At 42.1% G+C, this 21538-nt stretch overlaps 1 protein-coding gene across 1 annotated transcript; it reads right to left on the bottom strand.

Annotated features, from left to right (window-relative positions):
* Positions 1-18216: 18216 nt before the first annotated feature.
* On the bottom strand, positions 18217-21497 carry LOC122411826 (chymotrypsin-1-like). Its single transcript, XM_043420874.1, has 4 exons — positions 21072-21497; positions 20603-20916; positions 19882-20142; positions 18217-19729 (listed from the first exon to the last, which is right to left on the bottom strand). Exons 1-4 carry the CDS (start codon positions 21208-21210, stop codon positions 19562-19564), a joined length of 882 nt encoding a protein of 293 aa, XP_043276809.1. The 5' UTR covers positions 21211-21497; the 3' UTR covers positions 18217-19561.
* Between the last annotated feature and the right edge of the window lie 41 nt (positions 21498-21538).

A 21538-nucleotide genomic window follows, 5' to 3' on the forward strand; every position in this document is an offset into this window, starting at 1 on the left:
GATACGAAAATTCGAATTTCGCGTCAAAAAAGAAGAAACCGGACGGCCGAAAAGAGAAATCCTCTCTCAATAATTCCAACGGACAAAAGTAAAAGGAAGTTCCTCGCGGGAAGTTCAATTATCATTGCAAACAATCATCGATTCGAAAGGATCGACCGACTCACATACCAACGATAAATTACAGGCATTATTTATTTATTCGAACAATTTGAATATTTACAATCTATTTCCATGTAGTATTACGATTTGTAAGTGATCTATATGTGTTTGCTTGGAGTGTAGACCTCCCTGGTAGCACGTGGAAAGCCTCGGGGCATCTCGGAGTCGTCGGTAAGCCGCCAGCATCACCGCGCGATCGAGAGCTTTGAGATACAGAAAGAAAACACGGTCTCGGCAAAACTCGGTGCCACGGGTATTATCCCCGGTTGTATACGTCACGCCCACTGCAGAACTCTCACCCCATAACGCTGCGTATTCCTATAACACTAATTTACCTTTTTGCATGCATTAAATCGATGAGACAACTGCGACTTTCGTTTAATTGAAAAAAAAAGACAAACGCGAACGCGTTTGTCGAGGTCGAAGTTCCGTGTTATTTTATCGATTATTATGATTCTCTAATGACGTTTTCACGAGATCATTAGCAATTGGCTTGGCTCATTTTCATCAACTTGCCCGTAGGGCTAAAAGACGGGAGTTGTGCGTTTCAGTGCGATCAGCGAGTGGAGGGAATTCCTTTGTCGCTAGTTTCCTCGGAAAGTATGATAATTGTCTTGACCAATTTTCGGCATGACTTTCCACATACGCCGGGCAGTAAGTCAGAATTCGCCGCGAACTTTTTTTCGGTTATTTAACTTTAACGTTAGGCAAAGTTTGAACATTTGGTAATATGGCCAAGTGTGTCAACTCTACGTAATATGAAGAGACGCGGCAGCGGCTCGGGGCCAAGTATTAAGAGAAAAAACGAGAGTGTATGAAAGAAAAACCAGCGCGAGCCCTGCCGCACTCTTGTATACGCGAACATACCGATTTATGACGTCACAGCGTATTTCATATCGTTCTCACGGATAAACTGTTGCGGTTAAAAATGTGAAAATTGGTGACGATCTTTTGTCGATTTTTCTCTTTCAATTAGTCTTTGTTGCAAGTATAAACTCTTTGTCTTTGTCGTAATCAGAAAGACTTGAGTATTGAAGATATGCGCGAACAATTCGGTGTCGAGTTGACACCGGGCCGGTTTTTCTCATTAAAAAAATGATGAACTCTACAAAGTGTGAAATAAAATAATGTTTTAAAAAAACATAAAAACTCCCGACTGAAAAACTCCTTCGCTGAAGAAAAAATAATAGTGAACTTTAAAAAGTCTGAAATATAAAACAGACGTCAGGATTTTTGAAGTTTACTACTATTTTTTTCTCAAGTGAAGGAATTTTTTATATTGATACGACAAATTCGACAAGTTTTTCCTCGGTCTTTATGATTACTCGTGCGCCCAATGTATTTTTTTTCAACTAATTATTTCGAGATCGACATTAACCTTGAAAATGCGATGTAACAAGTAAACACACGAATTCCGTCTGTGAATGTCGGGGCCGGGGAATTCAGAGGACGATTTCGTTAGCTAGCTTTGGTAGAAAAAATAATGTAGAGTGTGACGCGTATGCGAAGAGCTGCACGCGCGTGTGTATCTGTGTCTCGATCTCTCGTTCTCTCATAATTAGGCTCGAGCACACACCCCGGCACTCGGATAATTCGTAGCTTCGTTATGGCACATAAGTTTAATCTTTTGAAATAAATTTGCCGAGTAAAAAAAGGAGAGGACGGAGGTCTCTTTTATCTCGTTACAAATGTCATCGCCGGGGATCTTCCTCCTCGCTTTTTCGTTGTCTCGTCCGTTCTTCGTTAGTATACGTTACTTTTTGTAATTGTTGCTGCACGTTGTTTCGTTGTTCGTAACCACGTAGCTGCTCTCGCGCGTCCGCGGTTTGTTCACAATCCGCGAATATTTCTCTCGCCTCGTGACCTTTTCAATCCGAAATTATTCGGTCATGTCTCTCGTGAATGGTGGTACGCGGGATCACCGGCGAAGTGTGCGAGGGTAGATTGTACTGTTACGTCGCGTACCTTCACTCCGGAATAATATAAATTCCTGAGCATCAACGTGTCGATCTTTTTTTTCTCCCTCTCGATCTCCTCCCTCTCGCTCCGTTCTTCCTGTTCCCCTCTCTCGCCATCCTTCTTTCACGCTCCTATAAAAGGTCTCGATCTTCTTGCAAACGGCGAAGAAGCCTCGCGAGCATCTGACAAGCCAGACGCTACCGCGAGAGCTCTCCACCAATATGTGCGCACAAAGAGATCACCGTACGCAGAGGGACACCTTGATTGACGCGAGGCTCTATGTAACAAAAGTTCCTTGACCCCCTCCCCTCCCCGGAGCCCGACGCCAACGTCGCGCACACAATGATCCCAAATCGAGTCGAAAATTTATGAGCAACTTCATTAAACGTCCGCTCGCGTATGCACGTGCTCCGCGACAAGCGACACATTTGGCTCAGTGACGCATCACAAATATGCAGCCTAGAAATTCGTGTCGCACACGCGCCTTTTCAATCGAACGGAGGCAACTCGCGTCGCGCTCGTCACTGCATTACGAAATTTCACTGGTGGCACTTGAATCTCATTTTTGAGCGGAAGGTGAGAGTTAGGATCATGGAAATTGGTGGGACGGTCATCGTCCTTAATTGCTGAGGATGTAAAATGTTTTTTTTTTTCAATTTTCTAATTTTTTACTCGCTAGTGATTGAAAAAGAAGATTTTATTATTCGAATGCGTTCGACTCTGGCTATTGTTCAACTGATCATGAATTGAAACATCGATATATTCGAGGGTCTTTTTTTGATTGGTTATTAAACGGAAAATTGAAAATTTGAGTGAAGGATTCGACGGATTTTTCGTTTATTGATTATCGGTATTCATTTATCGCATAATTAGCCTGTTGTGAATCAATAGAATGAATTTTTTGGAAGAAATCAAGAGTACGATATCGCGTGCACGAAACGTTAAATGGCTGGACGCGTACTAAAGAAATGAGAGGGAAAGAGAAAAAAAGAGAACTGCGAAGAGAGTTTGCCCTCTCGCGATCGTGTCTCGCCCGCGAAACGAACGTTTAATGGAATATCGCTCCGACGGTTTTACTCTCTAACGTCTCGGGTCCATATGCACACCCCTCCGAGGGCACAGGCGTGCATGTGTGCTTGTTTCGCGGTGTGCATTAAAGAGCCTCCCTTTCTTTTCGAGCTTTAGTATCATTGGCGGCAAATTAAAAGCGGAGCCTCAAAGCGACCGAACGAAATTGAAAGCCGCCACTTCAATCTCCTCTCACACTCTCTCTCCCTCCTTCTTATTTCTTTCGTTTTTTAATGGATCTTACAATTCGCATGATCGTACCTTCTGCACTTTGCTCTTCTGCTCCGGGTCACTTGGACCCTTCAATAAACTTCCCAAACTATTCCTCCTTACTTTTCCCACTGCGGCGTTCGAATAAATCAAAGCGTGCGCAATCGACTTGCGACTCGATCAGTGTACAAGCGATAGATCCAAATGAAGGAGCAAGTTAAATAAAGTTTCGTAAACTCCCTGAAACTTTTCCGCAGTAGTTCGTAACTTCGAATCGAAAAAAACGATTCCAAACAATCTCGCTTAACCCTACACCTCATGTGCCTCTTTTCATACCCTCAACCTCATGACCGGGGTTTGAACGCACCCCACTCTTTTTCTGCCTATAAATCCGGTCCTACGATGCTAAACTGACTTTATCCTACACCATTTTCTTCGTTTTTTTATAACGAAAAGAATGATGTACGATAAAACTAATTTCAATTGAATTTATATATTAAAAAATCCGTCGATAATCAGTCGATAATGTCGCTTGTTAGGACGGGAGCGTAGTTTGAAGTTCGCGTGGGGTGTGCTCACACCCCAGTCATGCGAACTCAAAAGAATTCGAAATCTACGCGATCCTTTGAAAAATTCCGAGCACAAAATAACGCGACGAGAAAATAATCCTCACGGGGTATAATCCACGTGCGTTTTCATTGACGAACGAAAGATATAATACGCGTGATACTGAAGAAGAGGAAGGAGCGAGTTGTTGCGCATAGAAATTCCAAAGACTATCAGTTTCAGAGCGGGGCTTTGAGTGCATGCATCAAAACCGTTACGGCGCGCGTTTATTCTCATGAGACGAGCTGGCGAGGTGAGTTTATCTCGGAAGTACGAATTAGACGCTTCCATCTTTCTCTCCGCGCGCGTCTCCTTCGCTCTATCGTTCTTCAGCGCTCGCAGCCTCTCCGATATTCCGTGTTAATTTTAAATACGCGCATTTTGACCCGACCCAGTGACTCTGCGGCGAATGTTGAGCGCCCGCTGGCGAGCTCTTCTTTCCCTCTTATCCTCACAAGGAAGAGGAAGATTGTAATAAACGATGGGAATACATGCCCGATACACGGTGCTACGCAAAAGGGGGCGAACGGAGAACATCTGCTTCGAGAGACGATCGAGCACGCGGGCATATACATATAGTTATTGATAGGCTATTTGTATTAATTCGTATATATATATACATAAGCATGCACTTTATTTATCTGCACGTAAGCGTACGCAGATAGATATGAATGTTGTGTGTATTTTCTATGAGAACCCTTAAGAACTCAGCCTCCCCTCTTTTGATTTATAACTCATTATGGCCGTACAAGAATTACTGGACTCGTCGTTTCGCCGGTCCGCGGCTCTGCACTTGTCGAAGTAACGGAGCATGCGATATTATATTTCCTTCCCCTGCTCTCCGTCCCTGCTAGAGACCCTTTCCTCTGTACGGCGTATTCATTGACTCGGTAATGCACAGATACCTCTGGTAATCGTACAAGAAACGTGGCTAATACGTATAATATTCCACGACTGTGGCCACTCTTTTGCATACGTATTCGTATGTGTATGGTGTGGAGCTGCGCGAGGTGTACTTTGCATCCGCGCTGGGCTCCGGGCGAGTTATAAGCCCAGATTCACCGCAAAAGATTGTCCGGTGAAGTAATCTCAGTGAGATTCTCTTTATCCAATTTGTTTTGACATGGCTTGATGGAAGATTGTTTGATTTGTTTATAAAATTTATTCGAAATGCGTCTTGGAAGGTTTTGAGCGGAATTGCTGCGCGGCGGCGTTTGGAAATTGATTTTCATCTTCGCGTCGAGCTTTACGGGTACAATTAATGCGCTGATTTATATCCGATTCAAGTACGACGGGGTTTGAAAGCGAGTTTTAAAAGTGAAAATGTAGAGGAAAAAGCAACGAGATTTTTATCACGATTTTTTTGCCTGCGATCCTTCGTGATATCGATTTCTATCGATATATTTATTTCAAGCGCACCGCCGCGCACTCTCGCTCTCTCTCTCTCTCTCTCTCTCTCTTCGGGCTTGTTTGAGCAGAAAATTCTCGGATGAAAATTACAAAGATTAGAGGGAGAAGAGATCTCCTCCGGAGGACATAAATCCTCGGAATCTTGCTCCCTCAGTTTCTCTCGAGGGTGCGAGAGAGCGTAGCAATCGTAAGCTTTTGCCTCACGTGCCACGGTAATATATACACGTATACGGATCGAGCATTTATGTGTGCGGGGCTGTGTCCGCTGATGCACACGCTACGAAGCATATACAAATGTTATAGAAAGACTGGTTCTCTGATCCAGATTATGGAGTTGCGCGAGAGAACTCTGCGCCACGGAGCTCAAGATCCGCCGATCGGGAGTAATGATCTAGGACGATCGAGATGAAAGATCTTCTCCTGCGCTGCAGATTCTCCCCCTACTTTTTCCAGAGGCAGAACGCGACTGCGGCAGAGTTCAATGATTAGTTTCAACCCTTCAACGATAACGTGGACGAGAAATTTTACGCAGAATCGTTCGACTTGCAGATACCCGAGGATCCTTAACATTACAAAACCTCATTCTTGAAAAATATGATGAAATATGAATGAATGAGTAAATGATTGACTATTCAGCAGATCACGTTCCTTCTTTGAATTCGTAACTCGAAAATATATATTTCGATATTTTTTATTTCGAATGGAATTTTAACAGGCCAGACAAATGTCAAAAGTTCATATTTTCGAATTCAAAACGGAGAGCAGTTGTTTTATAGACAGGCCACAATATAAAGTAGAAAGAAATTGAAAGTGAATTTTTCGAGCCTGCAAAACTTAGATTGCAGAATAGCGATATGGCCTGAAAAGGCGAAAGTCAAAATGGCGATGTTTGAAATTGGAGATCACTGGTCTGACTAAGTGAGCGAGTGAGACGCGTGTATTTTGAGCTCCTCTGCATTTATTTCTTTTGATCGGTCGACTTTCTAACGTTTCGTCATCATTTTGACAGTTCGACTTTTTGGTCTTTCAGTATTTCAACCTCAGTAATATTTAGTCTTTCGTTATTACATTTCCGAAATTGTGAATATTCACAGTATTGCTGATTGTACTATAATTTATGAATCGAAAGAGCGTGATAGTCGAATTTTCGAAAAATCGATATTTCAGTCGTCCTTCTATGGGCAATCGCGTTACATTCTATTTTCGACGTAAGCGTGCTTCTACCCTGTAGTTTCTACTAAAGTTCTGTCCGAATTGATCTGTCTCCGTACATTATCATTCGAAGTTTATAAACTCGAGATTTTAGTCATCCTACCGTTTTATCCCCACCCATCCACGATAATAAGAGAATTTGCTGTTACACGATTGAATATTTCGAACATTCTCATAAAACTGTTTTATCCTTGGTAGTCAGAATGCAGCGGTACCTCTCGTTCACTACGCATCCCTGCGTCTCGTATAATATGCACACGAGCACGAGATTCATAAAAGAGGGCGCGCGTGCGTGCGTAAAATGTGTAATAGAGGCGCTCACGCTCTGATCTACGATCTTGCTAGAGCGGTCTATAGATCAACGGTGCAAGCCGCACAGTCCACGGCTCTCGTGTGTTCAGCAGCCCCCAAGTAAAGTTCGTACATATATGCACTTTGGCAATTTGAACGATGATCGTGAACGGACAAATGCATGGCAGACTGACGAACCATGCACGTGTGTGCATACAATGAAGCGATCCGCCGTCCGAACTCTCTCTCTCTCCCTCGCCCTTTATTCCTCTCTGCTTATTTCTCTTTTTCTCATCTCTACGTTCCTCTCGCGAGATCTAGTCTGCCAAGCAGCAATCACCAGGAGCAAGAATCCCAGATGGATCTTCTGATGCTCCTGCTAGATCAAGCTCCGGGATTAACTGCATCTCCGCGGTGTGGAAACCAACGTTTTTTCCCTTTTTTCCTCTCTCCTCTTCCCGTCTCCCTCCCTGCCGCCCCTCGCTTCCAGTTTATCCCTGTACGAGCACATCTTCTTCAGAAGTGTTTCAACTTGAAGCCCCAACTCCACGCAAGGGGGCCTCCACACTCGTCCTGGCGAAAGAACATGGCGAAAAGTTGAATTTTGAATTTGAATTTGAATTTGAATTTGAATTTGAGTTTTGAATTTGAATTTGAATTTGAATTTGAATTTTGAATTTGAATTTGAATTTGAATTTGAATTTGAATTAGAATTTGAATTTGAATTTGAATTTGAATTTGAATTTGAAATTGAAATTGAAATTGAAATTGAAATTGAAATTGAAATTGAAATTGAAATTTGAATTTGAATTTGAATTTGAATTTGAATTTGAATTTGAATTTGAATTTGAATTTGAAATTGAAATTGAAATTGAAATTGAAATTGAAATTTGAATTTGAATTTGAATTTGAATTTGAATTTGAATTTGAATTTGAATTTGAATTTGAATTTGAATTTGAATTTGAATTTGAATTTGAATTTGAATTTGAATTTGAATTTGAATTTGAATTTGAATTTGAATTTGAATTGAATTTGAAGAAAGAGAAACAACGTGAGAAGGGAAGGAGAAAAAGAGTTTTCTATACTGAAGCAGAATCACAGATTGGAACCCGAGCTCCCTGAAGAAGTCTTCGGGCGCAAGGACGACGAGGAGCTTTACGTAAGGGGAGCGTTACTAAATTTTCGAATTTCAGGACTGTGAATTTGAATTGTTCAGACGCACGAAAGAGGGAAACTCCTTCTCGGACTTTTGTCCTTCATGAAAAACTTCCCCTCGAAGTAATTATTGAGGATGACATTTCGATGAAACGATATTCGAAGGTAAAAGCTCGAAAGGATTTGCTCTCAACGACTTCCGGTCGGTTTCTTTTCTACAATATCGATTCCAGCGACCTGCTCCGAGTCCTCACATGCCTCTACCCACACGTACATTTTCGTGTGCACATGCACGGGTCCCTGCATATTGAGAAATTTAACGACCGGGACGTAAAGAGGAAGTTCATTAATTGATCGAGCATCGGCATTCGATTATGCACATCTTTAATCGCGTACGCAGAAATCCGTAAGCGAACAGGAAACAGCTCTCATTGTTAAGCGAAAACAATTATTGAAATATTTAACGCGAGGTGCGATGCCTAACCTTCGCAATGTTTTCCTCGCTCGATCCACTAATAAGGCGAGTTTTGCTCATTATCGCGTACCAGAAATACCATTTTTCTTTTCGATATCCTGCTCTCTATGCCGGATCATTAAAACGGAATAACGAACCGTCGATGTGTGTCTAATGGAGAATAAAAGGTCGGAAAGATTTCCAGGATAAATTCTTAGCCGTACGAGTCAAATCAATCGATCGAGGCTAATGCTGCAGTTTGCAAAACTCGATTCATTGTATCGAATGATATTTTGTCTCGTTCAGTTATTTTGTCTCAATTGAATCAATCACACGCGTGTTTGTCGAGTTCGGAATCCGCTAAATCATTCAATTTATCCACCTCACTTCCTCGTCGTCGCACGACGCAGTCTTAGAAGATGAAAAATACTTTTCCAGCTCGACGGACACGCGCCATCTAGATTCCGCAATTTTAACACCGAAGTAGAACGGCAAGAAACGGTTTATGGAAAATTGCTGATGGATAGCACTCTCGGTCCATCCTGACGTGACCATTAACGTTTAATTGTCGCAGAGTCCTTGACGACGAACACGTCGGCGATGCTGTTTGGAGGAGAGCCTATCTCGAGGGCGTTACGTTTACGAAATAAGCGTCGAGGACGTTTTCAGAACGCGCAGAGACAAATTATTCAACCGAAAGTTGTAAAAACTCGTATTTATTAAACCTCTTGGCTGAAAATTCGACGAAAATGGTTGAAAAAAGCGACGACGAAAGGCAGCTCGACGACCGGACGATGCTCAAGCGCGTACGAGATTAAGACAGTAACAGAGCACGAGCTACGTGTAACACGAGCCGTAAAAGTTGCGTAACGAGGATCTAGCCAGGAGGTTAATGAGAATCTCAAAGGAAACGGGACTCGTTTATTATCTGCAAATACGAACCGCACTCCACTGCACACACACATAAATCTCACGTCAATGAAAAAGAAGAAATATGCATGCACGATTCTTGAGGACGATTGCAGCGAAAGAACACATCGCTGTTTCTCAATAGCTCAAATAAGCCAACGAGGACTCCGAGAGACCTTGCTTTCCTCCCACGTCTCTTCCTTCCTTCGTGACATATATAATTTTTTATTCTCTTCTTCGATCCAGCTTTTGTCTACGAGAGCTGCATGTGTACACAGGCACTTTGAAGACGTAACGAGTGTTATCGGTAACCCAGACGTTTGGACGACTCCGCCACTAGCACGCCATGTACTTTTCCATAGTCTACATACCCGTGGATATCTGTACAGATATACAGCTCGAAGCAATAAATCAATTACTCGATAATATAGCAAGAAGATCGATCGATTCTTTGAGCAGTACGTGTGTGTACACGAGGCTTAAGGTGTTTTAGTAGCAATACAAATGCTCCATGTAAACCGGAGGTTGGTCGAAAAGGATGTACACGAAAGGAGCACGAAGTCTCTGGGAGAGAGAAAGAGAAAGACGAAAAGAGGAGGGGGAGAGAAAGAGAGCGAGATGTGGTGGTTGATATCATGCTTGATTCCTAATACCAACGTGAATAATCCGCGTCTACACGCTTGTAAGCTGCCGCGACCGTACGCTGATAGAGGCTGTGAGTACATAAAAGTGGCTTTACAGTAATATTGCTTAGTTAAAGAGTGCAAGAAGGCTGTAAGAGAATCGAGCAATCCCGGCTAGATATTCACGATCCATGAGTCATGAGAATTCTCCCATGCTGTCTGCTGGATCCACTCGCTCGCGGAGATGCAGCCCCTGCGCGCAATCCCCGCAGTCGAGAAAATATTCCCAAGTGCACCGTCGCACGCGCATTTTGCCAAGACGCGAAACGAGATCTTCGTCTCGCTCTTCTTCTTCGTTTTCCTTCCTCTCTCTCTCTCTCTCTCTCTCCCCGTCTTTAGCTACATCCCATCAACGAGCAATAGCGATTCCTCCTGGCTCCGTGGATCATGATGTTTCCTTGAAATATCCTCGTCAGCCAGAGGATGAAGCTGTCATTGGAGCCAAGTCCTGATGAAACCACCTCGGGTACTAATCTCCCGTTGTTTTTAGAACGGGAGTCTAGCCCCGCCATCGAGGATCCTTTCATCGTCCGCTTTGATATCTCCGTTCATGAAGCGGCTACGGTCCTCCGTGTACGGAGACGAGAAGGGGGCTTTTGTGCCAGAAGTATACTGAATTCGCCCTCGGCTTATTCGTCTGCGTTCAATCAAAGCTCCGTTTCTAATGCCGACGAAATGAACTGCAAGTTTCAAGCTCGAAGGCATTACCCGTTGAAAGTTACTTTTTTGTTGTACTCCTCCATCTTCCACCAACTTTCATCACACTTTTCGCCCAGCCTGGGACAGAATTTCTTTCCTCTGATACAAACTCCATGGACAGTTTACCCAAAACGTCAAAGTTTTACGGATCGTTAAAATTCAGCGGAAAAAGCTCGTTGCGCAATTCATCTTGGAATTTTCGAAGCAAGGGATTAATATTTCAGCAGTTCTTGGAGCAAAATATATATTCGAACGAAACGAAAAAGAAATGATAGAGATTCAAAGTTTTTTGCTACTTCACAGTACGAGTTAGAAGCGAATTTCTTTCGCTGAATAAAAGCTTTGCAATCGGCCGAACGAGTCTGGAAGCGTGAGGATATCGGATACACGTTCCTGCCCGTTGGCACATGTTCTGCGCTGTTAAATAGCAAAATAAAACGCATGCGTGCGCGCTCTCGAATGAAACGAACATCGCAATTTAAGCGTGCCAACAATGAGTTAAAGATTTTCAGCTCCAGAATACAAATGGCTATAATCACGGATCGATAGATCATAGAATACCGATAAAAACTAGGACATAACTGAGGGCCCGTGCGCGCATGCGCGCGGCCCGAACTGCGGCGCCCTCTCTCGGTGGCGTCCCCAACTCCGAGGCTCGCGGGCGTCGAATTCCATACGCGAAAGACCTTCCCTCCTCAATGCATTTATTTTTTGATGTTACACACACTGAAAATATTCTAGGATAAGAATCGAAAGAGGCGCACTCGTGTACACGGGCGTGAACACGGTACGGGTTGTGCTCGGAACGTCCGGGGAACGAGACGTAAGTATACGGACAGGAAGTGTATACCAACCTCTATAGACAATGACGATTGGAAATTTGTTGGCTCGCTAAAAAGGAAGAACATTCCATTCCTATTTGAAAACGATTATTTTTATGAATGCGATTGCTGCATCTCCGAGAATCTCGATGGAGCAAACGACGCAGAAGAATGTATTCAACTGAGGATAACTTTCCTCCCCATTTTTTTCCGCTTCCTGCTCTCGTGCTCCATTAGAAAAATTTTCTCCGGCACCATAAACTTGCCGGCGAAAAAGATTCGGAGGTAAGACGCGAAGATTTTTAACGAGTCGATTTTTCACGCGTTCGTGAGAGTACCAACAGCGGAGTTCGAAATGAAACGTTGTCGAGGCTCGAAAGTAGCGCGCATTCTTATTGTTCCTTTGTGGCGTGTTGCACTCATTTACACCGACCCCATAAGTATTATATCTGCGAGCATCGCTCTCTCGCTACTTGCTCTTCTCAAAACGTTTCACGAATGCGCATATACGATTTTAAGTCCGCGTGAATGCTTCCTCATACTTACTCTGGGCTCTCAACGTCGTCGTGCTTCGACCATCGTATGCATTATTCAAATTGCCACGCCGACGCCCCGCCGCCGGCACGTATCTCTTGCGAACGCCCAACGTCGATACACTTGATACGCAACTATACAAAAAGGTATTAAGATACGCATTACTTCAGCATAAGAATCTCCCGCGAGGCCCATTGAATTCAATCTAACTTTCAATTGCCTGTGCTTCAATTCTATCGCGTGCACTTTTTTCTTTCGTTTCTTTCGTACTTTTCAAATAGCTACTGAAAATATCTTGAACGACTTGAAGTGAGTTTGTGTACGAATACAACGATAATGGAGAAGACACATTCGTCTCTACTCATTAAGTCATGCTTTAGAAAGTCAAAAAATCGATTGTTTTCGGGACTGTTTTTGGACTGACGGAAATGACTCGCCGCATAGCGCACTTTTCGGTACGGTTTCAAGAATATTTAAAAAGTACAAAAACATTTGTTTTATGTGGGAAATAATAATTTGTTCATGATTTATGCGCAAAGTCGGATTGCGGGAGTTTCTCAGCTGCGTACAATGTGGAGATTATAATTATTTTTTGCAACAAAATTTCCAATGTTTTTTTTCCATTATTCATAAATTTTTCTTCCACATGAACCTATAAGAACCCGAAAAAATTGCGAAATTCTATATTTTTAGCGAGTTCGAATAAAAACGCTTAAAAAAAGAAGAATATTATCACTTCAACGCGCTTTAAATATAGGACACAAAAAAAATTCGCAAATTTTTCGGGTTTTCATAGGTTATTCATATGGCGAAGGAAAGTGCATGAAAATGGAAAAAGAATTTGGAGCATGACGTTTTGCAAGCTGTTTTCGTTATTTATGTTGAATTTAAAAAAATTTTATTTTCTATCACCCAAAAAGGCTGATCAGACTTTTAATCGGATGTCTCCAAAGAATTGTGACAACGTGCGTACAAAAACGTAACGATCCCACTCAATATACAAGAAGATCAGTGGGCTCTCATCTTTCTCCTCCCCGCCCCCCCCCGCCCTTTTCTCTCTTCCTCCCAGTCCCTTCTCCTTACCTTGTATGCTTGTCCATCCTAAATCACTTACATCGCTATTATCCAACGTGGAGCTCTCGCGCGCGTGTATGTAATTACCTGAAATTATCATTACTCATCATCAATTCGTGTTGCGCGGGCCCTTCTTCCCCTCTCCTTTATTCTCTTTCCTCTTTTTCTCTCTTTCTCTTGCTTTCTGTTGGTCTCCCTCAACCTCTGGCGAATGCTTCTCGTTTCTCGTTCGGCCTGGTAACGCGGTACGCGCGGGAACGCGAAAGCGCGTATCGAAGCTTAATAGTATGGCGTCGAGGAGGAGAGGAGATCGAGAGGCTTTCTCGAATGCACCGAGAGAGATCATTGATCGTTGTCACGACGAGAGGGATATGGAAAGTGATGCACTCTCTTCTCCCGACAATAAGTATACGCTCTTTCGATGTATCCACTAGCAGTTCAACGTCGCATCGCCAAATTTATTATCTCAGCGAATATCTCTCGTTAATTATATCAATGACTAGGATATTTATGAAGCTTCCATCGAATACAATTTACATGCACAACATTTTTGCTCGGTTCTGATGATGAAAAATTTTCATTCAAACCCCTTAATGATCGTTGAAATCGTTCGATTCGTTGGTCCAGAGACGATTTTTCTTCAGGATATTCAGTTTGATTTCTGAAATGTACGAAAATGATGTATTGTACGACGCCAGTCGAGGCATTGTCGATTTGGCATGAAAATTCCCCTACGTCAACTTTTCGCTGTGTCCGCAATCTCTTCGCACACACTCTGGAACTCGTGAATTATCCTCATACCCGATGTATGCGCCGCGAAGCGATCCTATCGATCGATCGATCGAAACTCTACATGCACGTAGCCTCGTAGTCACTCGGTTTCTTCTAACCTTCCGGTTTTCGCGTTTCCATACACGCGTGCAATCGCAATATCAAGTCGCGAGACACACAGTCATGCGCTGGAGTCTTGCCTGCGACTTGGTCCGAGTTTCATTGCTGTAGTAATTCAAACGATACCGAAATAAAGTTAAACTCCGGTAGTAAAACGAAATCCATGTGGAAACCTCGATGTTTCCGGACTCAATTTTATTCATGACCGTTCAAGATTTCTTCGATAAATTGGACTCGATGAACCAGACACCGGAGCTGCATAACAGGAGCGACGATTCTTTACCTCCATGCGATTCGGAAGTTGGTGGTTTTTCTATTTTTTTAAGGCATTGCAGCGTACACTTTCAGCGGGCGAAAAAACGCGATTTTCTTGAATTTTTTTCGACAAGAAAATAAATGTTTATTGAAAAACTGTGAACGACATTCATTAGTGCATGTGTTCATGTACTTGTACGATTTTTTTTTATCAAAAAATTTCTCAAAATGGTGCAACCCCAGCTGTATTCCAGTAGCACCTTGTTTTGAGCATCAGCTGCGATGGACATGATAACTAAAATACTATTAATCCGATCGGATTGTAAAAATTTTGATTGAAAAAAAATTGCGACAGTTTTAACAAAAAATTCATTTTTCGAGGTGCTAAATTTTCGGTTTTTCGTTACAACTTTGTTTCCAACAAAATACGAAATCCTTCGTCCAGGCCCTGGCTAAAATTATAATAAATAAGTGGTATAAATTTGGTATGGGTCGGATCAATGGTTTTTTAGTAATCGTGTCCACAGCAAAGCTACTTTCCAAAAAATACCCACAGCTACGAATCTAATGCTCCGATTTTTATAAAATTTGGTGAGAATATTCTTCATACATTGTACTCGAGGAATATCTAATAAAAAAATTTTCGATTTTTCGACCGATCACAAGTGTGTATAAGCCTTAACAAAACTTGCCAGAGGCATGTGACTTTTAATGAATTTAACAGGAAACGCTGTAGCATCGATTGCTTTTGGGGCTGGAACTCCATCGGAAGCTCACTCGATTCGATTTCGATTACTTATTTAAGTAGCAAACTGCTGACTCGTAGACAAATCTTTTTCCCCTTACAATCGATGAATCCTGTTCGCTTTTTCACTCCCACTTCTCTTTCCTCGTCTCCCTCTCTCGAGCCACGTTGAATAATGAACGAAGGGCTATTTGCCTGGAGATACACCGTGTGCGCTCTCGATTGGCTATACCGCCGGCAAATACTCTCGCAAAATACATCCTCGCTGAAGAGAAACGAAAAAAGCGAGGGAAAGAGAGCGCGATCTCGCGACTTCGACAACTGCACTTTATCCTCAACGCGTACGGACCTCTACGACGCGAACATTCATGCACATTTATAAATGCAGAAAGAAAAATGGGAGACAAGGGAAAAGGAACAAAGTGAGAAACAACCACGTATCGACATGGTAAATTGCATGCTCTTGAAATACCAAGAAAAAGAGAGAGAGAAAAAAACAGAGAGAACGAGAACGATGAGAAAAACTATTTTGAGTATCTCTCGAAAATCCTTTTAACTTTTCATTATTTCCGATAGAAAAAGGATATGAACAAAGATTAAAAAGACTCTGCGCACCTGATGCAAGCACACTCGCGTAAAACCGTAAATACATTCGTAGAGAATTAAGGTACTCCTTTCGCATGACCGTGTTTTTTGATAGCACTCGAAATTTGGACTCTGATTCATAACCTCTGAGCTCTGAGAAGTCACGCGGCTTATATAGAAAAAGCTTCTGCTTCTGCCATTTTTCCGACTTTTATCGTTAATGTCTCTTTTAAGCATTCGGTAACCCTTTATTTTTATCGTCGCTATGGATTCCTTACATTTTTTTATAGCTGTGAGAAAGTTTGTACCAGGAATTTATAATTATTTAGTACATGAATTATTGAATAAAAATGTAGTGATGATGGAATCTCCGTAAGCTCCCGTATAAATTTTACGACTTTTGAAATTATAATTCTTCATTAAATAAATGTTCGATAACCCGAGGTTAAATTTCGCCGATCTATTCGCATGCACTTTTAATTTACTGTTATTTAAAATCAGTTATTTGTAGAATATTCTGGTTCGTGGAAGGAATACCTCAAAATATAAACGTATTGATGTATGAATTATGTTGAGAGCGTTGCGATGAGTGCGAGATGAAAGGAACTTCAAATATTGTTTCATAAAAAGAGAGAAAGCGAGAAAAATAAAAGAGGTTACGCACAGTCGTGACAGAAACGCGCCCGTCAAAGCATCATTTTTTGTGTCGTAATTAAAGAATGTTCTTGTTCCAATAAAATACAGTCGATCGACATTCTTTACTCCAATTTATTATCCCAGAAATTTGTAATAGAAACGAGTACAGTGACCCGAGCGATTTCTTTCCCGAGCGCATAATCGAACAGAATCTACCAAAGAATCGTTAGCACACGCGCGAGAGTGTCTCAATTCAGAGCGCGTTGAATCGCTCTCGATATTCGCCAAGAATCCAGCGACTTCCTGCGGACATTAATAACTCGAATTTTAATTCCAGAGAAGCGCAAGAAAAAGAGAAAATAAAAAAATAGGGCCATTCCCCTCGCGGAGCTGCTCGTTTTCAGGCCTTTTTCCTACTCCTTTTTTCTCTCACTTTTCTCCCCCATGCATTTCCTCGCGCTCCGTCTCTAGCCTATTGGCATACAGCTAAATTGGCATTCACAGCTTGTCGAATGCGTGCCGCCGCTCCGTTTTCCTGCCTCGTATGTACCTGCGTGTGCGCATGTACATCGCGCTCCGTACGACGATAATAGTCCAACGCCTGTATTAATACGCCAACAACTGCTGCATTGATAGACTGTATCGTGTTTGAACATTCCGCTGATTTAATTGCCTCTCATATATCCGCGCGCACACGCACTCGCCTTCCAATTTAAAAGTAATCCGCGCGACGAGAGTACCCGCAGCGCACATCGCATATACTGTTTAACAATAAATAATGCAGGTGCTCGGCAGTTGATTAATCGATTATTAAATTTGTTTGTCACGTCGATGAAAAACCCATCCTCGATTCAGTGAATCGCGTTTTTTTTTTTAAACTTCTGCAAATGTCACATAATCGAGGATCTTTTACTGAACGCATGATGTGTCCGCACGAAAATCAATCTCAATTCAAGAGAACTTTCTGTCTGTGGATGCTGGTCAATGGGACTTTTTGTTGGGCTGAACAATTTATTCATTTACGATTCTGGCTAATGCAATAAGCAATGTTTATCAAGGCGTTTTGTCTCCGTAGTGAGTTCATCGTTTGATTTTACATTTCATACAAATTTATATACGCACAGCTTTTTCCATAGCCTCGAAAGGTTAATCGTGGAAAGAGACGACGGTTATTGATGTATTTCACTTCGATTCATTATGTCACGAACATATCCATATAATATGCTAATGGAAAGTCTGCGATTGAAACTCTGACACACGTTTTAATTAATGTAGGATCTGTTGGCATACAGCAAAAATAAATAATCGATGAAAAAAAGACAGGGAGAAGGAAAAGGAAAGGAAAACACGTTTTTTGTTTGAGCCTTTTTTTAATTAAATTTATAATCGAGTATGGCATTGGCAAAAATCCCGAGTCGAGTAATAATTGCGTCACTATATTCGTTCTTATTTAATCAGCTCAATTTCACCTTCTGACATTTCGCACGAAATTTTTCGAGCTCCTTTCGCCAATTTTTGTTATTTTTAGTTTTTTTGACATAAACATATACGCATGTGTCAAGGCATTTACATAATTCGGATTGGTATGCTTACCGAGTTTATTCGTATGCCGATTTCTAGAAAGGTATAATATTGCGCGCTCTCTTGCTACAACTCGAGAGCGAACCGGACCCGTTTGAGGCGCGATATAAGTGACTGAATTTTACGATCGATTATCAAACAGCTCGAACTAATCCGGCGAAGCGTGAATTTGAAATATTTTACTCCATTTTTTTTCGTTCCAGCTGTCCAAATACGCTTTCGCCGAGTATTTGTCCAGAGGAAAAATCGATAAATTATGCATTGTTTCGGGCGCTATTATAAATTATTCATGGAACGCGGTTGAGGGAAAAAACAATAAAGCATAATAAGCATTTATGAATTTTTATTCACTGCCGTTTTCTCCGTCGTAAAGTACGCCGCACATTTTTCTTCCAGGCTCGAAACTTTTGTAAACAGCTGTCGATTTGATGCTTTTCTGCCATCGAATTGTACACGCAGTCCACGAGGAATAAACGCTGCCATTTTTATCTGATGCTCGAGGATGAATAACGTGCATCGCGTTCACGTCAGTTTGCACCTTATTCGGGAATGATCGTCGGCTTTCTCTTCTCAATATTTTATACGAAGATTTTACGAATTAAGGCTGCAATGTACCGAAACTGCACGATCGAGAGCACATGCTACTTTGGATGCAGCCAGTAAGCGTACAGCCAATTGCTGCGCTCTCCAATTTATCCCAATTTCTCGAAAGATAAAATCCCCGGAGGAAATTACACTCGTGAGAATCAACGAAATTCTCTCGTGTGCTGTTGCATCATGAAATATCGTATTATTACGTTGCTTGACTGATTCTCCTCCTTCACTAGCATTCGTCGTTCGCAGTTATAATTCCTGTGAAAATTATCACGAAAATTACCGTCCCTGAAAATCACGTTATTAGCGACAAATGTTTGTTCGACTTTTATTACGATTTTGACCAAATTTTAAGCATTTTCGAGACCGTTTCTTCCATCGATCACCGAAGCTGTTATCGTCGATTTATTTTGTCAGAATATATTGCTCAACCGACGAGCTCGAGGACAAAACCATTAAGAATTCAACGTCGCGACGACCGATTTGTCAAAAAATTTATTTTTGGCGCGCTCATGACTTTTTGCGAATATTTTACATAACGAGAAAACCACTTTCACATAATTCAGCGATTTGGAAGGAAAATATCGGTGAAATATTATGCTGAAGATCGTAAAATCATCGAACCGGATGAACTTCGTATCTGTCGTTGACAACATCTAATTAAAAATTTGATTATTGGTCTCCCCGAATAATCACATTGATGGCGATCGTGAGTAGAGTGACGTTGAAGCACTTCGACTCGTCACGGGTCAACCAAGTTGTTTGCTTGCGCCACGTACACGCGACTGAATAATGCCGAAAACGAGTGAATCGAAGTGCGATGTTCCATCGCGCGTTTCACACTGCGTTCTTCGCGAGTTGAGGTGAATTCAAGGTTTTTAAAACCGGAGATAATCGCATTGATTCGATTTTTTTCACCCACTTTACGCAAATTGATATTGTTCATTCAAAATTGCTATTTTTTTCGTTTAATGAGATGAAAATTTATTAATCCAGAGTCAGAGAACAAAGACAAGAGTTTCCGTAGCCTTAAATCCTTCTGGAATTGTAAAAACCCCTGCTCAGGCCTTCCAAAATCCAGTCATAGTAGTGATGCACTTCGGTGTAAACGTCCGGCAATCCGATCGCGCAGGGATAGTACCAAGACACGATTCCGATTAAGGTGTCATTGAAAACCAGAGGACTGCCGTCGTCGCCCTTAAATAATTGTATAATTAAAAAACCAATTAAAAAAAAAATGAAACAGAAAGTCAATCGTGAATCGATAACGAGCCCGGCTCGAGTGAAACAATTCAGTCGAATAAAAGAGACTGAAAAATCATTGGAAATCCAATATTTCGTCAACCCACCGAGCAAACTCCAGAAAAACTGTTTCTGAAGCCACAAATGTTGTCTTCGCCGATCTCATTGAGTTTGTGAAGTTTCTGGCACTCGTTGTGGGTGAGAACGGTCATGTCGGATTTTTGAAGTATCTTGGAATAATCGCCGTCTGGAAAATCATCGTAGCCCATGCCCCATCCGCTGACTGTACCCACCACGTGGTCGACCGCGTCGCTCTCAGGTAAAACGACCGGGGCCTGGTAAGTGTTCACGTCCATGTCACCGACGAGCTTTATTGGAAGAAAAGTAAAGTGAGAAATTTCGTTTGCAGCTGAGAGACTCGGCCCTGTGCAACGACGAGCAACGATTCCATCGTGAATAAAATTCGCGCTCGGACCGTTAAACACGGCGTGATAATCAACGAGTCATTGAATACCGACGAAAAGATAAATTCGATTCAATAACTCCTGGTTCGTTTAATCGGGCATTAAATTGCTACGAATCGCTTGACGCGCTCGAAGCGCTTGACACGATGAGGATCAAAACTGAAATCACGAAAAAAGTCGCTGATCGCGTAATCACTCGGATTTGAGAAAGAAAGATGAGAAAAGGCCCTGGAATCTTGAAGCCCTCGGACTTTAGCGTTGGAAGGCCGAACGTCACCCAAACTGAAAGGATCTTGTACCATTTTTACACTTTCAAAATGTAACAACTCTGGGAAAATAATTCAATTCACAAAAAATAACGCACCGTTATCATCGCAATGTCGTGGGCGTACGAGCCGTCGGGGTTGCTCGTATAATTCTCGTGAATGTCGATGTCATCGACTTTGAACACTTCGCCACCTTTCTCAAGATTGTTCGATCCAGTAACGACTGTTAACGCATCGTAAGGAACTTCCACTTCGTAGAGACAATGCGCTGCTGTTAAAATGTGTCTCGTGCTCACGATGGCGCCGCCACAGTGATGTCTCCCGTTCAATCTCAGAGACGCTTGGAAAACTATCTCTCCAGGGGCTGCGTCTGATCCGTCGATCAAACGTTGTGGCGCTCTTGCAGAAACGTCTGTTCAAGTGAACAACACAATTTTTAAGACTCGAACAATGAACGTTTTTCTATCACAATTGAGCACCAAAAGATTTTCAAATAGTCTGGGATATTATTTTGAGAATTTTTCTGAAAACTACGATTTTCAGGCTTTCGCAATTTTAAAAACTCACCAATTATTGCAACGCTTGCGATAACGAGGAACGCGAAAATCGACGGCCGGTTTAAGGCCAAGTGCTCTCGCGCCATGGCACTTCGTGTGACGAACGACCAACTTTCCAATTTCTTTTGCGGGATCAAATGTGCAATCATGTTTTATATACGGGCAGAGGGGTCGAATCACTGGGCGTTTAACTCCGCAGCTGGCCATGTTGACTCTCGTTCAGATCGATTAATATAACGTCGACGTGTCCTCGACCCAGTGCACGAACAAAAACGCTCTTTGCTTTTACTGGTTTTATCATTTTTCCAGTAAGCTTCTTTTTGGTTCTTATCGCTAAGAGACTTTTCTCGGTTTTAGAGATTGAACATCCTGCAGAAGAATTTCTTCTCCATCGAATGAAGACTCAACGCAGAAACGTCGCCAATCGAGTTTTTTTCGTAACCTGAGCAAAAAGATCGATTCGAAAATCAACGACAA

Source organism: Venturia canescens, chromosome 6, assembly GCF_019457755.1.
Source record: "Venturia canescens isolate UGA chromosome 6, ASM1945775v1, whole genome shotgun sequence".
NCBI lineage: Eukaryota > Metazoa > Arthropoda > Insecta > Hymenoptera > Ichneumonidae > Venturia > Venturia canescens.